General features: G+C 41.4%; 1 protein-coding gene across 3 annotated transcripts in view; it reads right to left on the reverse strand.

Annotated features, from left to right (window-relative positions):
• Window positions 1–21,614, reverse strand: part of LOC106052117 (LIM domain kinase 1-like) — a 42,307-nt gene that overhangs the window by 13,985 nt on the left and 6,708 nt on the right. For all 3 annotated transcript variants that reach the window (XM_056005966.1, XM_056005967.1, XM_056005965.1), the window contains exons 3-6: window positions 14,203–14,338; window positions 13,206–13,315; window positions 3,275–3,607; window positions 2,250–2,343 (exon numbers count right to left, since the gene is read on the reverse strand). In XM_056005966.1, the coding sequence (XP_055861941.1) occupies window positions 2,250–2,343; window positions 3,275–3,607; window positions 13,206–13,315; window positions 14,203–14,338 (673 nt within the window). The remainder of the gene's footprint in view (window positions 1–2,249; window positions 2,344–3,274; window positions 3,608–13,205; window positions 13,316–14,202; window positions 14,339–21,614) is intronic.

Raw genomic sequence — 21,614 nt, forward strand, 5'->3', positions numbered from 1 at the left:
AGAGTTACATTTGTACATCACACAGTAGACAACACAGGTTCATTTGTACATCAGATAGTTACATGAGTACATGGGAGTTACACTATAGTGGAGCATAACAGAGCTACTTCTACATAACAGAGCTACTTCTACATAACAAGAGCTACTTCTACATAACAGAGCTACTTCTACATAACAAGAGCTACTTCTACATAACAGAGCTACTTCTACATAAGAGCTACTTCTACATAACAGAGCTACTTCTACATAACAGAGCTACTTCTACATAACAAGAGCTACTTCTACATAACAAGAGCTACTTCTACATAACAAGAGCTACTTCTACATAACAGAGCTACTTCTACATAACAAGAGCTACCTCTACATAACAGAGCTACTTCTACATAACAAGAGCTACCTCTACATAACAGAGCTACTTCTACATAACAAGAGCTACCTCTACATAACAGAGCTACTTCTACATAACAAGAGCTACCTCTACATAACAGAGCTACTTCTACATAACAGAGCTACTTCTACATAACAGAGCTACTTCTACATAACAAGAGCTACCTCTACATAACAGAGCTACTTCTACATAACAAGAGCTACCTCTACATAACAGAGCTACTTCTACATAACAAGAGCTACCTCTACATAACAGAGCTACTTCTACATAACAAGAGCTACCTCTACATAACAGAGCTACTTCTACATAACAAGAGCTACCTCTACATAACAGAGCTACTTCTACATAACAAGAGCTACCTCTACATAACAGAGCTACTTCTACATAACAAGAGCTACCTCTACATAACAGAGCTACTTCTACATAACAAGAGCTACCTCTACATAACAGAGCTACTTCTACATAACAGAGCTACTTCTACATAACAAGAGCTACCTCTACATAACAGAGCTACTTCTACATAACAAGAGCTACCTCTACATAACAGAGCTACTTCTACATAACAAGAGCTACCTCTACATAACAGAGCTACTTCTACATAACAAGAGCTACCTCTACATAACAGAGCTACTTCTACATAACAAGAGCTACCTCTACATAACAGAGCTACTTCTACATAACAAGAGCTACCTCTACATAACAGAGCTACTTCTACATAACAAGAGCTACCTCTACATAACAGAGCTACTTCTACATAACAAGAGCTACCTCTACATAACAGAGCTAATTCTACATAACAGAGCTACTTCTACATAACAAGAGCTACCTCTACATAACAGAGCTACTTCTACATAACAAGAGCTACTTCTACATAACAGAGCTACTTCTACATAACAAGAGCTACCTCTACATAACAGAGCTACTTCTACATAACAAGAGCTACCTCTACATAACAGAGCTACTTCTACATAACAAGAGCTACCTCTACATAACAGAGCTACTTCTACATAACAAGAGCTACCTCTACATAACAGAGCTACTTCTACATAACAAGAGCTACCTCTACATAACAGAGCTACTTCTACATAACAAGAGCTACCTCTACATAACAGAGCTACTTCTACATAACAAGAGCTACCTCTACATAACAGAGCTACTTCTACATAACAGAGCTACCTCTACATAACAGAGCTAATTCTACATAACAGAGCTACTTCTACATAACAAGAGCTACCTCTACATAACAGAGCTACTTCTACATAACAAGAGCTACTTCTACATAACAGAGCTACTTCTACATAACAAGAGCTACCTCTACATAACAGAGCTACTTCTACATAACAAGAGCTACTTCTACATAACAGAGCTACTTCTACATAACAAGAGCTACCTCTACATAACAGAGCTACTTCTACATAACAAGAGCTACCTCTACATAACAGAGCTACTTCTACATAACAAGAGCTACCTCTACATAACAGAGCTACTTCTACATAACAAGAGCTATCTCTACATAACAGAGCTACTTCTACATAACAGAGCTACTTCTACATAACAGAGCTACTTCTACATAACAGAGCTACTTCTACATAACAAGAGCTACCTCTACATAACAGAGCTACTTCTACATAACAAGAGCTACCTCTACATAACAGAGCTACTTCTACATAACAAGAGCTACTTATGCTTAACATGGGTACAACAAAAAACGTTAGATTTTACACTTTTCAAGCAAGTCACTTATTTGATAATCAGTTCCTGAGGAAGCAGTGGGAGAAGTGGCTGTAAAGGAGGGTAAAGGTCAAAGGTTATCCAGACCAGCTAGTTAATGACCAAAAAAAACTAAAAGGTGTTCACTAACCTCTTCTAAAGTTTTATCTCTGACTGCTGTCCCATTCACTTCCAGGATTCTGTCCCCTACTGCCAAGTCTTGAAATGCTGGACTGGCATCTATACTGGGAAAAAAAAAAAAAAATATAAAAAATAAAACAAAGTTAAGATTTAGCTTTTACATTTTAAATATTTTTTTTTCTCTACATTTACAAAAAGTGTTGATCTACAAACAAATTCAAGAAATTAAAAGTGTTTTCAATTTCATAATTTTTCTTGCTTGAAGTCCAAATATCAAAGTGTTCTGTAAGACCAATGTACATGTCAAACTATTGAGTTTAAATCAATGTGAATATGAAGCTGCTTATGTTTAGATAGAACTGAATGAAAAACTATTGATCAAAGCCTGTCGGACAATAACTTTAGGTCTAAGGGATAACTAGTGCATCAACACAGGAGACTCTTGTTAGAAATATGTGGCCAGAACAAAGATTTAATAAATAAATTGTGGCCATAATAAAGGTTAATAAATAAATTGTGGCCAGAATAAAGGTTAATAAATAAATTGTGGCCAGAATAAACGTTAATAAATAAATTGAGGCCAGAACAAAGGTTAATAAATAAATTGTGGCCAGAATAAAGGTTAATAAATAAATTGTGACCAGAATAAAGGTTAATACATAAATACATAAAGCGCTGTTAACAAACAAATTGTAGGCTCAAGGAGCTGTAATAACATTACAAACACAAACACGACAGCTAAAATGACAGTTAATCTAAAAAAGTTTTAAACAAGTAGGTCTTAATGTTCTTCTTAAAAGTGGTATAGCATGTTGTCTGTCTGAGATCAACGGGGAGTGAGTTCTTCGGACTCGAAGACAAGCCTTATTATTATTATTTATTATTATGTAAATATATATATGTATATAAATTTCAAATACTTAAGACTTAAGGAATAAGCAGCAAAGTTCGATAACAAGAATCTCTACCTGACTTATCTAAACAAACAAAAAAATAATCATGATAATGCTAAGAAATTGTCGATTCTTTGCTCACCCAGAGATTTGTACACATGGTGGCATACGGCCACTTTCCAACAAAAAGCTGTTCCGGTAGCCGACCCCCAGGGTGCCGCTCTCGAAAGGCGTGGCCAGCAGCGACAGGTGGAAGTTGTGCTGCTCCTTCTGCTGCTGTTCTTGCCGCTGCTGTTGCAGCTGACGCCTGTCACGCTGGTGGTGGAGTTGGCTGCTGTCTGGCGTGGGTGGAATCTCCACCATCTGAATGGAGTGGGGCTTTCTCCGAGGTGACCTCACAGTCTGAGGCGGTTGCTGCGTGGGCTCAGGAAGTAAGGAGGTTGATATGGCAACCCTCGATTTGTAGCACTGACCACTGCGGAAGAATTAGATTTTTTTTTTTTTAGAGTTTTTGTGATGAATCTTAATATCTACAACAGACATTAATGGAACGAGGTCCACTTTATGCATATTAAATAGGTGTATTTTTTTACTATTCGGTTTACTATCCGGTAGTGATATCCGACCGGAGCCGAACAGCACCGGATAGTAAAAAAATGCCGGATATTTGGCAGAAGCCGGAGCCGGAGCGACTATCCGGTGCACCCCTAATCTACACATTAACTGAATGAAATAATGTTAAAGTTTGACATCTCAACAAGAAATATCGCAAAACATTGAAATCTGAGCGAGAATCATTGAAATGCTAGAGAAAGCTAAACTCTTGTGGGTGTGGGCTTCCTTCTTTTTGCTAAAAGACTTACAAACTGACAAGTTAAATTAAGTTAGTGTAAAAACAACAACAATAACAAAACAACCTTACAAAAAAAAAAAACAACATAAAAGGGCAGAGGATAAAAGAACAAGAAAAAAAACAACATTTGGATCTCTAAAAGTTTGTAAGGGTTCAAAGTGAAAGACAAGACTGAACAGAGTCAACATTGACAGGAGACACTCCACTGACTAAAGGAAACTTTTCAAGAAGCTTGTAAGAGTTGACATACATAACAAATGTCTCAGAGCTCTGTTTTCGTTTGTTAGTGATTAGAGTATTAACTGACGCACTGCCCTTTTTTTTTTCTCCCACATAGAAGTGTGTCCTTGCCTCAACCCAGCTCAAACAAGAAATCTTGAAAAATATTATTCCTCTCTTTAAGAACCGCAATGCCGAGACAGTGAAAGTACATTTGGGATTGTCGCAGGCCCAGAGTCGCAGATATTTATGAAGTCGACTAATTGTTCCAATTCAACGGACCTCCAAACTGATGACGACATAACTAACCAGTCCCCGGGATAGCCCTCCAAGTTCTAGTTTACTCTCTAATCTACTAGCTGATCATTCATCGAATTCCGTTTAGATCAGCGACCCCGACGACCTACTCCAGATGACCTTCAAAGAATTGTGACATTCACGGACCAACCCTGAACCTAATCAGGGCGCTGGGGAGAGTGGAGGGGCGTGGTAGAACGAGGTGGACCCCCCCCCCCCACCAGTCGCCACGTTGTTGAAAATCTGTTCCAATATTTGAGGAAGAGTTTGGAGAAGCTGGTAGAGACTTAAAGGGGAAGTAACAAGGTCTGGTCTACACCCACTGTGAAAGCACACACACTCACGCAGTGTCGCATTGACTTACACACGCACAGTGTCATGTTTACACACACACACACATACAATTCCTCTATGACGAAAGCGAACGCAAACACACCCAAAACCATTAGTTTTGTAACACGACCCAGAGATGCTACGCTTAACCCTTAAATCGCGTGTGGTAGTTTAGCCTCTAAACATCAAAATTGTGCATGCACTCATTGTAAAACAGTTCAGCACTTTAAGGGTTAAGATCATCTGATCTTTTATATTGCAGACGTAACTTCAAAGAAGATAGAAGATAATCACGACCTACGCATTTCCTGTGTCAATGCTAGTAACAAAAAAAAAGTTCCCCTTTCAGACCTTGAGGTCTATAGGGCAGATGATGTAAAGGTCATCCGTGTCTGTGGCCTACGGTTAATGAGGGTGTCATGTGGCCAGCACACCATGTAGCTAGCACAACCGCCTTTACAATTCCCCAACGAACGCCAGGTACCCATTATTTCTGGGTGGACTCAGAGGCGCCCCAAGATCCCGAAATTAAAAATCAAAGTCCTCACCGGGATTCGAACCCGGAACCCCCAGTTCGGAAGACAAGCGCTTAACAGCTCAGCCACAGTGCGCCCCCTAAACTCTGCTAAGTCGATGGTTTCCCTGGCTGATTCAGGCAACCCGCCAAGACGTGCATAAACGTAGCCAATGTCCCTTCACTACAGCAGCAAACTGACGAAGCATTGACACATACTAAGCGGGGGGGGGGCAGGAAAGGAAAAAAGGGGGCTGTTTTTTTTTTTTTATAAATCTCAGTCTCTGTGACGTCATCAGGTTGATGTCCCAGAGAGGTTTCAACGCCTTGAAGTTTTGCCCCCCAGGTTTGAAGTGCGGACCAAGAAGAAGTTGAAGTCTGTGACCCAACCAGCTAGAAAATAGTGACGTGTACTTCCTGGACGTTTTCTGCACAACTTTCACCGCCAACGGTCTCAAAATATTGACTCGTACACTCCCGTCAACTGCTTCAAACATACAGGGCTGAACAACGTTTATAAACTTGAGAACCTTTAAGTGAAAACCTTTTGTTTTTGTTGTCTACATTATAAATAAACTTTGATCAAAACGAACGATTCAAACCAACTGTTTGCCATTACATTCTATACAACAGTTCTAAATAGATTGGTGTTGTCTCTGAACGGGGTCAATGATTGAGTTGCATTCTACGAAATTAACACGTTGAATGTAAACAAATGATCACGTGAATGGATTCTTTGGTCACGTGTCTCTCCAGCTACAACTTAACAGTTACGTTTTTTCTAAATACATTTTTTTAAAATATGTCCGAATCGATATTTCTGTGGATGTGAAAACGTCTGCTAGTCCGAGTGGTCCTGCCTCCACACACAGAAATGTGACAAATTAAAAAACAATGCGGACAAAATTGATTAATTACGTCTGTCCCCCCCCTCCCCCTCCAGGTGGTCACTGGGCACCTAGATCTAACCGGCTTACCGCCATCCCTATCAAAGCCTAAGGTAAGGTAGCCATTGACCTTCAGATAAGTCACCGGTGATGACGTACAATGACCTAGTTACATCTCGCTCCTCCAGGTATGTTGACATTTCACCCAGGTTGTTTGGACTTCCTCCCAGCATTAAGACTTAGCGCCCACGCTTGACTGAGCTTTGGACTTGGACGTTTTAGACCAAGTCTTTGCTTAGCTGTTAGGTGCCGAGTGGTAAAGTTTCGAGGGGTCTCTTTACTTAGCTGTAAGGTGCCGAGTGGTAAAGATTCGAGGGGTCTCTTTACTTAGCTGTAGGGTGCCGAGTGGAAAAGATTCGAGGGGTCTCTTTACTTAGCTGTAAGGTGCCGTGTGGTAAAGATTCGAGGGGTCTCTTTACTTAGCTGTAGGGTGCCGAGTGGAAAAGATTCGAGGGGTCTCTTTACTTAGCTGTAAGGTGCCGAGTGGTAAAGATTCGAGGGGTCTCTTTACTTAGCTGTAAGGTGCCGAGTGGAAAAGATTCGAGGGGTCTCTTTACTTAGCTGTAAGGTGCCGAGTGGAAAAGATTCGAGGGGTCTCTACTTAGCTGTAAGGTGCCGTGTGGTAAAGATTCGAGGGGTCTCTTTACTTAGCTGTAAGGTGCCGAGTGGTAAAGATTCGAGGGGTCTCTTTACTTAGCTGTAAGGTGCCGAGTGGAAAAGATTCGAGGGGTCTCTACTTAGCTGTAAGGTGCCGTGTGGTAAAGATTCGAGGGGTCTCTTTACTTAGCTGTAAGGTGCCGAGTGGTAAAGATTCGAGGGGTCTCTTTACTTAGCTGTAGGGTGCCGTGTGGTAAAGATTCGAGGGGTCTCTTTACTTAGCTGTAAGGTGCCGAGTGGAAAAGATTCGAGGGGTCTCTTTACTTAGCTGTAGGGTGCCGAGTGGAAAAGATTCGAGGAGTCTCTTTACTTAGCTGTAAGGTGCCGAGTGGTAAAGATTCGAGGGGTCTCTTTACTTAGCTGTAGGGTGCCGAGTGGAAAAGATTCGAGGGGTCTCTTTGCTTAGCTGTTAGGTGCCGAGTGGAAAAGATTCGAGGGGTCTCTTTGCTTAGCTGTAGGTTGCCGAGTGGTAAAGATTCGAGGAGTCTCAAGTTTAAATCTCTGTAAAGATGTTAAACTCCCACCAAGCTCTAAAGGGTACCTGAAACACTTCATGGAAGTAAATACCCTTGGACGATGTGCTGGCCACACGACACCCTTGTCAACTGTCGGCCATAGAAACATATGCTTTGGATAATCTGCCGCCATAGTTGGCGAGGTGTGAAAGGGTTAACCGTCTTGCCTTACTCAGTTGTGAGTTCTGTTATAGATTCAAGCTGTCACATACATGTCTTTCAGCATGACATACTGTCTTTAAGAATGTCAATATTTACAAAAGTCAAATAACAATCATTGATCCTTTGCAATATTCTAAATAAAAAAAAAAAAAAAAAAAAAAAAAAAAAAAAAAAAAAAGTTAATCCCCCCCCCTTTCATATAGTTCGATCTATGGGGCAGGTGATGAAAAGGCCGACAGTTAACTCTTTCTCTCCTAACTGACGATACCAACGTTGATTCCATCAGAACGTGTTAAATAATAACGGAGAGAAAGAGTTAATTAATGAGGGTATCATATGACCAGCGCAACGACCAACGGCCCCAACTAAAGTAAGGAACCCATTAGAACTGGGTGGACTCAGGAGCGCCCTCGAGGTCTCGAAATAATTAAAAAAAAAGAAAAATTACACTCCACCTAGATTCGAACCCGAGAGCCCTCGCTTCGGAAGCCATTAAGCTCTTTACCGCTCAGCCACTGTGCCCCTTACTCTAAATTTTGTAAGTGGCAACCATTCAAATAAAAGACTCTATCAACAGCCTACAAGATGTTTTTAAGACTCTTTCAATAAAACTTGATACAACCGAGCCATAGGTTAATGAGCTCGCTAAAAATGTCCAAAGTTAAAGTGACTAGATTTAGAAAAGCGTTTTTGCGAAGACGACAACGTGGCCGAGGTTCGAATCCCGGCCGATGGAACTACAACAGCTCTATAAACAATTTGGGCGATTTGTTCTCTTAACCTATTTTACGATTATACATTTGTAACACAACACCCAACTACTGGTAATTAGAAAACACAAACATCCAAGTATTAGTACTTAGAAACACAACATCCAACTACCGGTACTTAGAAATCAACTACCGGTACTTAGAAATCACAACATCCAACTATCGGTATTTAGAGAACACACCTATACAGACACGTAAGGCTTTCTCTAAACTGAATCACTTCATTGTTTTGTTTGATTCCAATGAACTGGTCAATCGAGTGTTTAGCACTACACTGAAGACACAATGGTCAGTGGGCTAAGAGTTGTAATGGTCAGAGGGCTAAGAGTTGTAATGGTCAGAGGGCTCAGAGAGGTAATGGTCAGAGAGCTTAGACTCCTTGGAGTTTTAATGGTCAGAGGGCTTAGACTCCTTAGAGTTGTAATGGTCAGAGGGCTAAGAGTTGTAATGGTCAGAGAGCTAAGAGTTGTAATGGTCAGAGGGCTAAGAGTTGTAACGGTCAGAGGGCTAAGAGTTGTAATGGTCAGAGGGCTAAGAGTTGTAATGGTCAGAGAGCTAAGAGTTGAAATGGTCAGAGGGCTAAGAGTTGTAATGGTCATAGGGCTAAGAGTTGTAATGGTCAGAGGGCTAAGAGTTGTAATGGTCAGAGGGCTAAGAGTTGTAAAGTCTAGCCTAAGTCTACAAAAAGACCAAACAGTTGCTAACTCACCTAAGCGCCAAAAAAAAAAAAAAACACTCCAATACAACGAATAGGAACACTAAATGAATCCAGTACTAGATCTACAAGAAAGTCACCACCAGCACATGTTACAAATCCTACACAAGACCTGCACTGTCTCTAGAGTGCTGACACAAACCACGAGCTGCGCATGTTCAAGTGACTTAAAACCTTAACAGCCTGACCACACACAAGTGCAGCAGTTTCTGTAGTGGTACAAGTTTGTTTGTTTTTTTCCCCGGTAAGTCAATTGGCCCATTGTCTACGTCGGACTATCCCATCACGAGTCGCAATCACACTACTCCCCTCTCCCACACCACCATTGGCTCACCGCCACCATCCCGCGGTGCACTTTTCTGACCTGCGGGCAGGGGTCGCCACCACTGGCGTAATTAGGCGGATGAATACGCGTCATAAAAAAACCTGGCCAGATAATCGCTGGTGTGTCAACGCAATCACGTCTTTTTTTTTTTCCTTGGCCTGTCGGGCCTTCTCTAAAGAACAACTGAACAATGGTGCCCAGATTGGGAAGAGAACGCATTCCCACACCCAACAATAAGACGCTGGACGTAAGGCAAGGCTGTCTTCAACCACGAAGGTCACGACGTGGGTCAGTTGGTAGGTAGGCAACTGCTGTGGTTAAAAAAAACAACAACAAAAAACAATCAAGCATGAAGGTGTGACCAAGGGAGAGTTTTGACATTTGAGAGAAGTATTTTAAGGATTTACTAAGGTATTGTGTGGCTAGTTCAATGACCAGACGTCTTACCAGACGTCTTTACTCTACTCTCCACCCCCCCCCCACCCCCATTTGGAACTCAGTGATTGGAAGACGAATGCAGGAAAGCGAAGATAAGGCAATCCACAAATAACATGGCGTCGCACCTTCTCAGAAAACCTCAAATCTGTGGGTACCAGCTAGGAAGCCGCTGTTAAATTCGATCTCTGTGGAGAGAGCTTGCCGCCTAAGTCTACGTAAGAATGAAGGGGCGTTCTCACGGGTTTAGTAAATGAAGGCCGCATCACAAACAATAAGATTAGAGACAGACTTACTGCAGCGATTGGACCCCATGATGACCTGCTAACTATTGTAAAAAAAACAACAACGCAAGCTTAAAATCTATGGTCATATTACAGGATCTTCGGGGCTCGCAAACCCCTTCCTTCAGGGAACAGTACCAGGAAAAAGAAGAAGAAGCAGACAGAGAAAGCGACGGGAGGACAACATAAAAGAATGGACGGGCCTGCCACTGAAAGAGGTTCTAACTAAGGCAAAAGACAGAGAGGAATGGAGAAAGACGGTCGACGAGTCTTCCATGGTGCCCAACGGTACAATAGACTAAAGGTAACGGTAAACGTGAAGGCATCCTGCAGTTCCTCTAATGGTCATACAAGACTACGCGAAATATCTATTTCAAGTCTTTATCAATACGATAGACAAGTCTCACAATGGTCATACAAGACTACGCGAAATATCTATTTCTAGTCTATATCAATACCATAGAAAGAAAACTATATGGAGAGCTCCCTGATTTGGAAACCACTGCGCAGTTCATCTCATGCATTGGTCTAGTCATCAGAACGCTCCAACATAACAATGAGAACGAAGAAGAAGAAGAAATACCATAGACTAGCCTCACCTCCATTATTCCACACAAAGCGGCTTTACTTTGATATTAAAGACATAAAAGTCTGTCCAAAAGATTCTAAAATAAATCCGTCTCGACCCAGGAGCGTCCCGCCAGGTCTTAAGTAAACCCCACTCGGCCCGGGGCATGTTTTCGCAGTGTATTGTCGTAGAAGAAAGATAAATGTAGTAAATGGAGAGGGCCAATTTTCACCCTGCCTCCTTTTAGTGCCCCCCCCCTCTCCCCTATTATTTCAGTTCTACACATTCTCGGTAATGACCGATGGACAGGCTAATCTAAAGTAACGAACTAACAATGAAACTGATTGGTTGAAAGCCGCCACAGAGGAGACAAAGCTGTTTGGTCAATGTGTGAACACGTGATTTGGACATGCGCAGAAGACATGTCGCCCAAGCCCCAATCTGTCAACGCTACAACACCTTTGGGCGGCGTCAGAAAACAAAGCAAGAGACGTGCAGGACAAAAGGTCTTCATTATCGGGCGTCATACCTCCACATAGAAACGTCTCTACTTTCTCAGCCTAATTAAAAAAGATCGTTATATAATAGTATAGAGGCCTATATATTTACAAAGTTATGTTCTATGCTACTAGGCAATGCTCATTGCGCCATGTTGCATTCAAGCTGAACACGGCTGAACATTTCAAGCTGCGAGTCAAATGTGGAGTTTAAATAAAACGTGTAGCCTCCACATAACCAACACCCTGTACGGCAGTGCTGAACAGCTGAAGAAAACAGCACACTTTTTTTTTCCTTGGCACAGTCTGCAAAAGAGCTCACAGCTCAGCAGCAATAAAGCTGGCTAGAAGAAGAAGAAGAAGTGTAGCCTCCATCGGAATATGAACCCAAATTCCCTCAGCCCTTCTGCAGGATGTCGTAGCCCATTTAGAGAGAGAGCTGTTGCTAGAATGCAGCTTACTGAGAAAGTTGTGAGCTCTCTTTCAAGAATGCAGCTTACTGAGAAAGTTGTGAGCTCTCTTTCAAGAATGCAATTTACTCAGAAAGTCGTGAGCGCTGTTTCTAGAACGCAACTGAGAAAGTTGTGATAAACAAGAAGATCAATCCTGTCTAAACTGGTCTCTGTTTACACAATCGTTGGATATGAAGTGGAATTGAAAGTCTGATTTGCTTGAACTAATCCAAACCCTAATCCATACACACACACTTTTCCAAAACTAAACTTGTATTCTTGGTTGAGAAATACTGTCAAGTCCCAGTTAACACCACCCCACCATCACCCCCACCTCTATGATTGAACACGCACGTGCAGTCCAATGAAAGCCCATTGTCAAAACATGAGAAGGACAAAATATGGAAGAGGGGCGGCAAATGATTGATTCGATGGTCAACACTGGCTGTGGGAAGGGGGGGGGGAACTGGACATCAGGATGTGTACAGAAACAATAGAGCTATTTATAGGTTCCACCGAGTGTCACCTGGATCTGTTTCCGCCGTCACAACAAATGACTTAAGTCAGCGAAATATTTGCGCTAGTGATTCACCAAAAGACTTGAACACAAGCAACTCGTTCCTTTCCTTTCACCACTTGTGCCCCACCTCCCCGGGGGCATGTTTAGTGTTATGTCTATCCAATACAAATAAACAAGAATTTCTCTCCTGACGACATCTTTCACGGCTTTTTTCATTGGTCGTCTGCTCCTGGTCACGTGATCCACACTGACTCACAAGGGGGGAGACAACAAATGTGAATGAAATGAAAAGCGCCGGTGGACAGATCATCAATTGAGACCGAGTCACCGGTGTTCTAAACCTTCCATTATGTTGGATACTTCGACACGCTAAGCCTAAACTTAAATAGCTGTAACTTTTTTTGAAACAAAATATTTTTTTCTTTATCTATAGCAAGCGATTAGGAAAAGGAGAGGACCGAAGAGGCATTATTTTCACAAAATCTAAAGTGAAGCCTCACTTTCAGACCTTGTGATCTATACAGCAGGCGATGTAGGCCTCAAGGCCATCCGTTTCTATGGCCGGAGGTTAACGGGGTTACCATGTGACAGGCACCCATTAGAGATGGGTGGTCTAGGGGATGTGGTCTAGGGGACGTAGTCCAAACCCAGATATCCCAGTCCCGAGATTCGAACCCAAACGAGCCAAGCGCTTTACCACTCAAACACGACGATCCTGATGGTATTATTTTAAGGTCAGTAGAATCCCTCCCCCCCCCAACACCCATTGTCTTTTTAAGTGTCAGCATGAGGCTCTCGGGTGGAAAGACAGCCAGCCGAATCAAGGCTACACCATCTTGGCAACAAGCATCTCGAGCGCCTCGGCACAAACTGGCCTGTGGCGGAAAAATTAAAAAAGGCTCGAATCTCATGGCCAGTTTGGTGGTCAGTGTTATATCTAAGCTGAGCTGGGGTTGTAATGCTAATGACCAACATTTTCTATTGAAGAGTATTCCGGAAGAGACACTTACCAATAGAGGAACGATCTCTCCACAAGGGCGTACGCCTCCCCGTCGCCGATGAGGCACTGACACGTGCAGCACTGGAAGCACTCGGGGTGGAATCTGTGCTCCCCAGCCACCTGTGGGTAGATGTACAAACACACTTCAAGGAGAACGAACACACACACACGTTTTTTTAAATGCGAGATAAAAAAAAGGAAATTAAAAAAAAAACTTAAGAAATATAACATGACATCATTAAATAATACAATCGTACATAGTCCCGTAATAAAATTTGTTGATGTTATTCATAAACGTAAACACCTTATATTAGAGTCAAAACTAAATAATAAGGCTTGTCTTCCAGTCCGAAGTTTAGTGTGCAAAATCATATTTCCCATGGCTACGCAGCCCAACTGTGACCTACATATTTTGCCACATCCAGGGCAAGCATAACCATTGTCCGCCGGTGGTCGATTAAGATTTTCTTTTCGCCGCCTGCGTCTGACCTCGGCAGCGGATTTTCTTTTGGTCTCCAATGTGCATCCCTGCACAGCGTAACTGTCGGACCATACTATACTATCCATACTGACGTTTGCAAGGACATCACTGTTTGTAGTGCGGTCCTGTCACCGTATGTCCAAGCATCTTTAGTGAAAGCGCCCAATTAGTCTTAGTTGCTTCCTGTATAATACCCATATCTCAGATCCATATAGAAGGGTCGAGAGAACCACCGCCTGGTAGACATTGATTTTTGTAGTCAGGCGGAGCGATTTATTCCGCCAAACTCTCGCCTGAAAGCGCCCAAAAGCACTACTGGCCCTGGCCAGCAAGGCAAGTAGATCTACATGAACTTACCAGGAGTGGACCTGAGATCTAGATGTACTTATCATGAACCGCCATGAGATCTAGATGTACTTACCATGAGTAGACCTGAGATCTAGATGTACTTACCAGGAGTGGGCCTGAGATCTAGATGTACTTACCAGGAGTGGACCTGAGATCTAGATGTACTTATTGCACTTACCATGAGTGGACCTGATATCACTTGAGAACATCTGTTACATCGGTCCCCTATCTTTGACCAATAGTCATCCTTGCAGTACAGACTGCCATTGTTCTGGATGTACCAGTTATTGAGACGGCTGCCACATGTTGAGCACCTACCGATGGAAAGACATAAAACTATTAGAGAAGTTCCATTAGTCTCTTGGACTTTTCATGTGACTACATCGAAGGGGGTGCGGTGGCTGAGTGGTTAAGCCTTTGGCATCCAAACCTGGGGTCCTGGGTTCGGATCTCGCTGAAGACTGGGATTTTTAATTTTGGGATTTTTTGGGGAGCCGCAGAATCCACCCAACTCTAATGTGTATCTTGTTTAAGTTGAGGAAAGTAAAGGCGGTTGGTCGTTGTGTTGGCCACATGACACCCTGCTTGTTAACCATTGGTTAAAGAAACAACTGACCTGAACATCATTTGCCCTATAGATCGCAAGGTCTGAAATGGGGATTGCTTACTTAAACTTCATTGAGAACACAAATAAAGGTCAACACTAACACTTGCATGTAGGTTACAGCGAGAGAGACAGAGAGACGGTCATGCAGAAAGGCAAAGAGACAGAGACGGTCATGCAGAAAGGCAAACATATAGAGAAAGAGGGAGGGGGGGTCAATAGATACCAGCATTAAAAGAATCTCTTGGGGAGAGGTTATGAATTGTTTTGTTAATTTGTGTTTTGATTTCATGACTGAAAATTCAACCCCACCCCCCTCTCTTACGTGTAATGCAATCTAACTACTATAAGGTGATCATCTAGTGTATAGTCACACAAGTCGAGTGTTGCAATGTAGTTGTGTAATGCCCACACAAGATATCTCATAACACTCTCAATCTCTGACAATCACTTAGTCAATCTAACACTCTCAATCTCTGACAATCACTTAGTCAATCTAACACTCTCAATCTCTGACAATCACTTAGTCAATCTAACACTCTCAATCTCTGACAATCACTTAGTCAATCTAACACTCTCAATCTCTGACAATCACTTAGTCAATCTAACACTCTCAATCTCTGACAATCACTTAGTCAATCTAACACTCTCAATCTCTGACAATCACTTAGTCAATCTAACACTCTCAATCTCTGACAATCACTTAGTCAATCTAACATACTGAATCTCTGACAATCACTTAGTCAATCTAACATTCTGAATCTCTGACAATCACTTAGTCAATCTAACATTCTGAATCTCTGACAATCACTTAGTCAATCTAACATTCTGAATCACTGACAATCACTTAGTCAATCTAACATTCTGAATCTCTGACAATCACTTAGTCAATCTAACATTCTGAATCTCTGACAATCACTTAGTCAATCTAACATTCTGAATCTCTGACAATCACTTAGTCAATCTAACATTCTGAATCACTAACAATCACTTAGTCAATCTAACATTCTGAATCACTAACAATCACTTAGTCAATCTAACATTCTGAATCACTAACAATCACTTAGTCAATCTAACATTCTGAATCACTAACAATCACTTAGTCAATCTAACATTCTGAATCACTAACAATCACTTAGTCAATCTAACATTCTGAATCACTAACAATCACTTAGTCAATCTAACATTCTGAATCACTAACAATCACTTAGTCAATCTAACATTCTGAATCACTAACAATCTCTAAGTCAATCTAACATTCTGAATCACTAACAATCACTTAGTCAATCTAACATTCTGAATCACTAACAATCACTTAGTCAATCTAACATTCTGAATCACTAACAATCTCTAAGTCAATCTAACATTCTGAATCACTAACAATCTCTAAGTCAATCTAACATTCTGAATCACTAACAATCACTTAGTCAATCTAACATTCTGAATCTCTAACAATCACTTAGTCAATCTAACATTCTGAATCACTAACAATCACTTAGTCAATCTAACATTCTGAATCAGTAACAATCTCTAAGTCAATCTAATATTCTGAATCACTAACAATCACTTAGTCAATCTAACATTCTGAATCACTAACAATCTCTAAGTCAATCTAACATTCTAAATCACTAACAATCACTTAGTCAATCTAACATTCTGAATCACTAACAATCACTTAGTCAATCTAACATTCTGAATCTCTAACAATCACTTAGTCAATCTAACATTCTGAATCACTAACAATCACTTAGTCAATCTAACATTCTGAATCAGTAACAATCTCTAAGTCAATCTAATATTCTGAATCACTAACAATCACTTAGTCAATCTAACATTCTGAATCACTAACAATCTCTAAGTCAATCTAACATTCTGAATCACTAACAATCACTTAGTCAATCTAACATTCTGAATCTCTAACAATCACTTAGTCAATCTAACATTCTGAATCACTAACAATCTCTAAGTCAATCTAATATTCTGAATCACTAACAATCACTTAGTCAATCTAACATTCTGAATCACTAACAATCACTTAGTCAATCTAACATTCTGAATCACTAACAATCTCTAAGTCAATCTAACATTCTGAATCACTAACAATCACTTAGTCAATCTAACATTCTGAATCTCTAACAATCACTTAGTCAATCTAACATTCTCAATCTCTAACAATCACTTAGTCAATCTAACATTCTGAATCTCTAACAATCACTTAGTCAATCTAACATTCTCGAATCTATAATTCAAACTTTTTTCCCCCGGCTGAATAGAACTGCCCTGGTTTTATGCGTTGTCAGCATATGTCCCCCCCCCCCCAAACCACCCCCTTGTTTAGCCAACTCGAACAAGATCAAACTCGCAGTTGCAAAACAGGCACAGCTAAGAGATGCACGGGCTGTGTGTGTGTGTTCAATGAGATTATGACACAACCAGCTTCCACCACAGTGACTTCTAATCGATACTCTCATTGTTACATCCAGTTCTGTAGCAGCACTCCGTCCACTTAGCAGAAACACGTATTCTACTCTCTGTACCTCCGTCCACTTAGCAGAAACACGTATTCTACTCTCTGTACCTCCGTCCACTTAGCAGAAACACGTATTCTACTCTCTGTACCTCCGTCCACTTAGCAGAAACACGTATTCTACTCTCTGTACCTCCGTCCACTTAGCAGAAACACGTATTCTACTCTCTGTACCCCCTTCACTTAGCAGAAACACGTATTCTACTCTCTGTACCTCCGTCCACTTAGCAGAAACACGTATTCTACTCTCTGTACCTCCGTCCACTTAGCAGAAACACGTATTCTACTCTCTGTATCCCACTCCACTTAGCAGAAACACGTATTCTACTCTCTGTACCTCCTTCACTTAGCAGAAACACGTAGAACGTGTGGGATAGAACGTGTGGGAAACATCTCTCACGAGTGTGAATAAACAGCTCACAAGAATGTGGGGAAACAGCTGCCACAAATGTGAATGAACAGCTCCCATGAATGTGTGGGAAACTGCTATCACGAATGTGTGGGAAACAGCTCCCACGAATTTCGGGGGGGGGGGGGGGGAGAAATGTTTGTGATGGAGACAAATGAGAGAAAAAAAAGGCTTGAAGGTGTGATTAGGTGAACAGATCAAACGGTTGTATTGATTTCTCTAATTACAGGCAGGTCGCAGAGTATCAATTGATCATGATGCCAACAGAAGTGCTGGTCACGTGACACGTTCATTGAGTGTGTGTGTGTGTGTGTGTCCCTGCTGCACAGACCTATACAAAATCAATACTATTAATTTTTATCAATAATTCATGTACCATTTAACCAACGCCCAGACCAGAGATAAAGTCCGTTCCTAGCACACAGCTCTATCACATCAGTCAGTTATAATGTGATACTTGGCCAGTGCATACAAGACTTGGCCAGTGCATATAAGACTTGGCCAGTGCATGTAAGACTTGGTCAGTGCATACAAGACTTGGCCAGTGCATACAAAACTTGGCCAGTGCATATAAGACTTGACCAGTGCATTTAAGACTTGGCCAGTGCATATAAGACTTGGCCAGTGCATACAAGACTTGGCCAGTGCATACAAGACTTGGCCAGTGCATACAAGACTTGGCCAGTGCATATATGCATGTCCCCATCTTAATGGATGCTTGCGCAGACTATTCCAAGTTGATGCCAACGTTGTTTTGTTCTCGTAACCTAAGAACACTTAACTATCAACATCACTTTCTTATCCTTTTCATTCCAACACGCTTTCAATGATCAGCTCCCACTTCAACAATGTTCAAAGTAAATCAAAACCAAAAAAACCCATTTCCGACAAGCTTTGAATGCGCCTTGAAATAATAACCCAAAACAAAACAAAGTGTTTATAAAACTTTTGCTTCTGGGAAGTGGACATCCCTGTCTTTATCTAATCATCAGTTCCGTGACAACTTTCCCGATTAACATGCGATCGTATGAGTCAGAGACAAATATAAAGGCCTACATAAATACACACACACACATATATATATATATATATATATATATATATATATATATATATATATATATATATATATATATATATATATATATATATATATATAATAAGGCTTGCCTACAAGTCCGAAGATCAATGAGGAATGCAGTATTTCCCGTGGCTACGTAGCCCTAGCTATGACCTACATATTTTGCCACATCTAGCGCATGGCATAACCCTTCTTATCTTATATAATACAGACGTTACTTTAAAAAAAGAAGATGATTACGTCCTACGCGTCATGCATTTAGTCATGCATATTAACCAATGACTTAAATTCTGCCAAGTCACTGGTTTTCCTGGCTAGCTCAGGCAACCCATTCCATGCTCTAATAGCACTAGGGAATAAGGAGCATTTGTACAAATTTATCCTAGCATATGGAACGAGGAACTAGGTACCAGAACGCATTGTTAAAGTATTTGCAATACTTCTTTTCGGTGTCCTCTATCTTCTGGTGGAGTTCGATATTTGGGGTTATGAAATTATCGGATTTTAGTATTAATGCATTCGTCAAGTTTGATCAATCAGTAAGTCATGATGGGTTAACACTAGTGTGAATAATTAACTGTATGTAGCGCCTCTTCAAATGTTACATCTCTACAAAATTACTGCATTGATGAACGATAGACAGATGTAGATCTCCAGGCGGAATCCCCTAATCACCAAGGGGAAGGAAGTCGACTGTCCTGATTTCATTGTGCCTGCAAGACACAGAGTGATCTTCCCGTGCCGAGGCTTGAGACATGTACGTGTCGAGATGAATGGGTCGATTCTATGTGCGGTCACCATGACTTGTGTGGGCTGGGTTTGTTATCGCGATGAGCACGTCGGGGCGCCACAATGGCTGCCACAGGGATTCTCAAAGTGATCATGTTTGAAGCCTTATTCTGTTTACCATCAGCTGCCGGGGTGGCTTACCACTGACACCACATAAACATAGATGTAAATATATGAATAGACTTGTAAGTAAAGCCTCGAGACAGGAGCACCAGTTATCCCTTGGACTCGTTCATGCAAGACGGCTCCATTAGGCCGAGTGTTTGCAGTGGCGTAGCTAAGGTGGTTAGGGTTGGAGTTGAGGGGGGGGGGCCCAAATGAGTGTCAGACATTTTTTTTACATTAAATATTAACTATTACGCAAAATGCAGGGGACCTCTAAAGAGGTCAAAGCCCCCGGGCCCCCAAATGATGGCAAATTCCTAGCTAAGCCACTGAGTGTTTGTCATACTTTTAATTGTGACGTTCCAAAACCAAACAAAAATTTCGTTCGCGCCGTTTAAACCCCCCCCCCCCCCCCCCAGTGATCGAGAGCCCAGCATTCTAAGGCTCAGACTCATAACATCATTCACTTGGTGGTCGTCAACGTGATGCAGATATCTGAGAAAAGAAAAAAAAAAGAAAAGCTTCTACTCGTCTGTTAGAAGTCTTTTTGGCATCTCGATTGCTTGTTTTAATCCTACAAGCAACCATGTAGATGACGGGGCTTTATCTCATCTTCCAAATCAGCGATCTAGACTTCCTAGTACCCGCAATAATCGCGACCTGCTCGCTACACTGAGAAGGTGGAAGCTGGCGCACCCTAGGGTGCAAGGCATCCAACATTTTCACCCCCCCCTCCTTTTAGCTGACACGTGAAGACGGCCACTGCAGCAAACTGCCATCTCGAAAAGTAATACCTAACAGGCCTAACTCATTGGTAAGTTACCTAACAGGCCTAACTCATTGGTAAGTTACCTAACAGGCCTAACTCATTGGTAAGTTACCTAACAGGCCTAACTCATTGGTAAGTTACCTAACAGGCCTAACTCATTGGTAAGTTACCTAACAGGCCTAACTCATTGGTAAGTTACCTAACAGGCCTAACTCATTGGTAAGTTACCTAACAGGCCTAACTCATTGGTAAGTTACCTAACAGGCCTAACTCATTGGTAAGTTACCTAACAGGCCTAAGTCATTGGTAAGTTACCTAACAGGCCTAACTCATTGGTAAGTTACCTAACAGGCCTAACTCATTGGTAAGTTACCTAACAGGCCTAACTCATTGATAAGTATGTTTCTGCTGACCTTGAACCCGGTTTCTCGCCCACTCTTCTTTTAGAAGATAGAATTGATTTCATCTAAACTAAATTAGATCGAGCATGGCAGAGCTTTGATTAATACATTTCATTTTGTTTTGCGTAATAACAAGAGAATGAAATACACATTTTATAAATCGAATACGTCAAGATAAAGATTCAAAGAGAGTCAAGAGTTATCTCCAAACGAAATAATAAAAAAAACACATTGTCAATTGACTTATTAGCATAGCCACGTTGTTCAGTATGACGTAATAACAGGGATAAAAATATACGAATCTTTACTAAATAACTCATTTTACATGTTTAATATACTTAGAATTCTTATAATCTTTTTTGGTACTGGTTCATTAGAATAACAATCAATTCTCACTTAGAAGGGGGGGGGGAACAAGGACAAACATGAGATGTAAAAAAAAAAGATAACCTTGTAGTTTTAGGGTTAGATGAACAAGTCATGTGACGGATTTAAGAGCGGGTGGAAACAATGATTTCTGTCAGGTGAGGCGAACCACTGAACAGTGGCGCGTGTAGGAGTGGAACGTCAGCAATCAATATCATCAATACTAGCGTACTACTCACACTGAGCCGTGACTTAGTCGACAGGAGGATACACACACACACACATGCATGAGAAGCAAAATAGCCAGACACACTCATACACAGCCATCCAAACACGCACACTTTTGGTACACACACACATTCCGACCAAGAGTGAGTCTGCTTGAGTTATATCTCCAGATCTATACATGGAATAAGCAGGCTTAAACAAGGCTACAGCCTCTAAATAAATACATTGGAATCGTTCACACATATATAGATCAGTGATGCTTGACACTACTTTCAACTCTAGACCTATCATTGCCGAAAACCTAGTGGAGA

This window comes from Biomphalaria glabrata, chromosome 12 (genome assembly GCF_947242115.1).
Source record: "Biomphalaria glabrata chromosome 12, xgBioGlab47.1, whole genome shotgun sequence".
In the NCBI taxonomy this organism is placed as follows: Eukaryota; Metazoa; Mollusca; class Gastropoda; family Planorbidae; genus Biomphalaria; species Biomphalaria glabrata.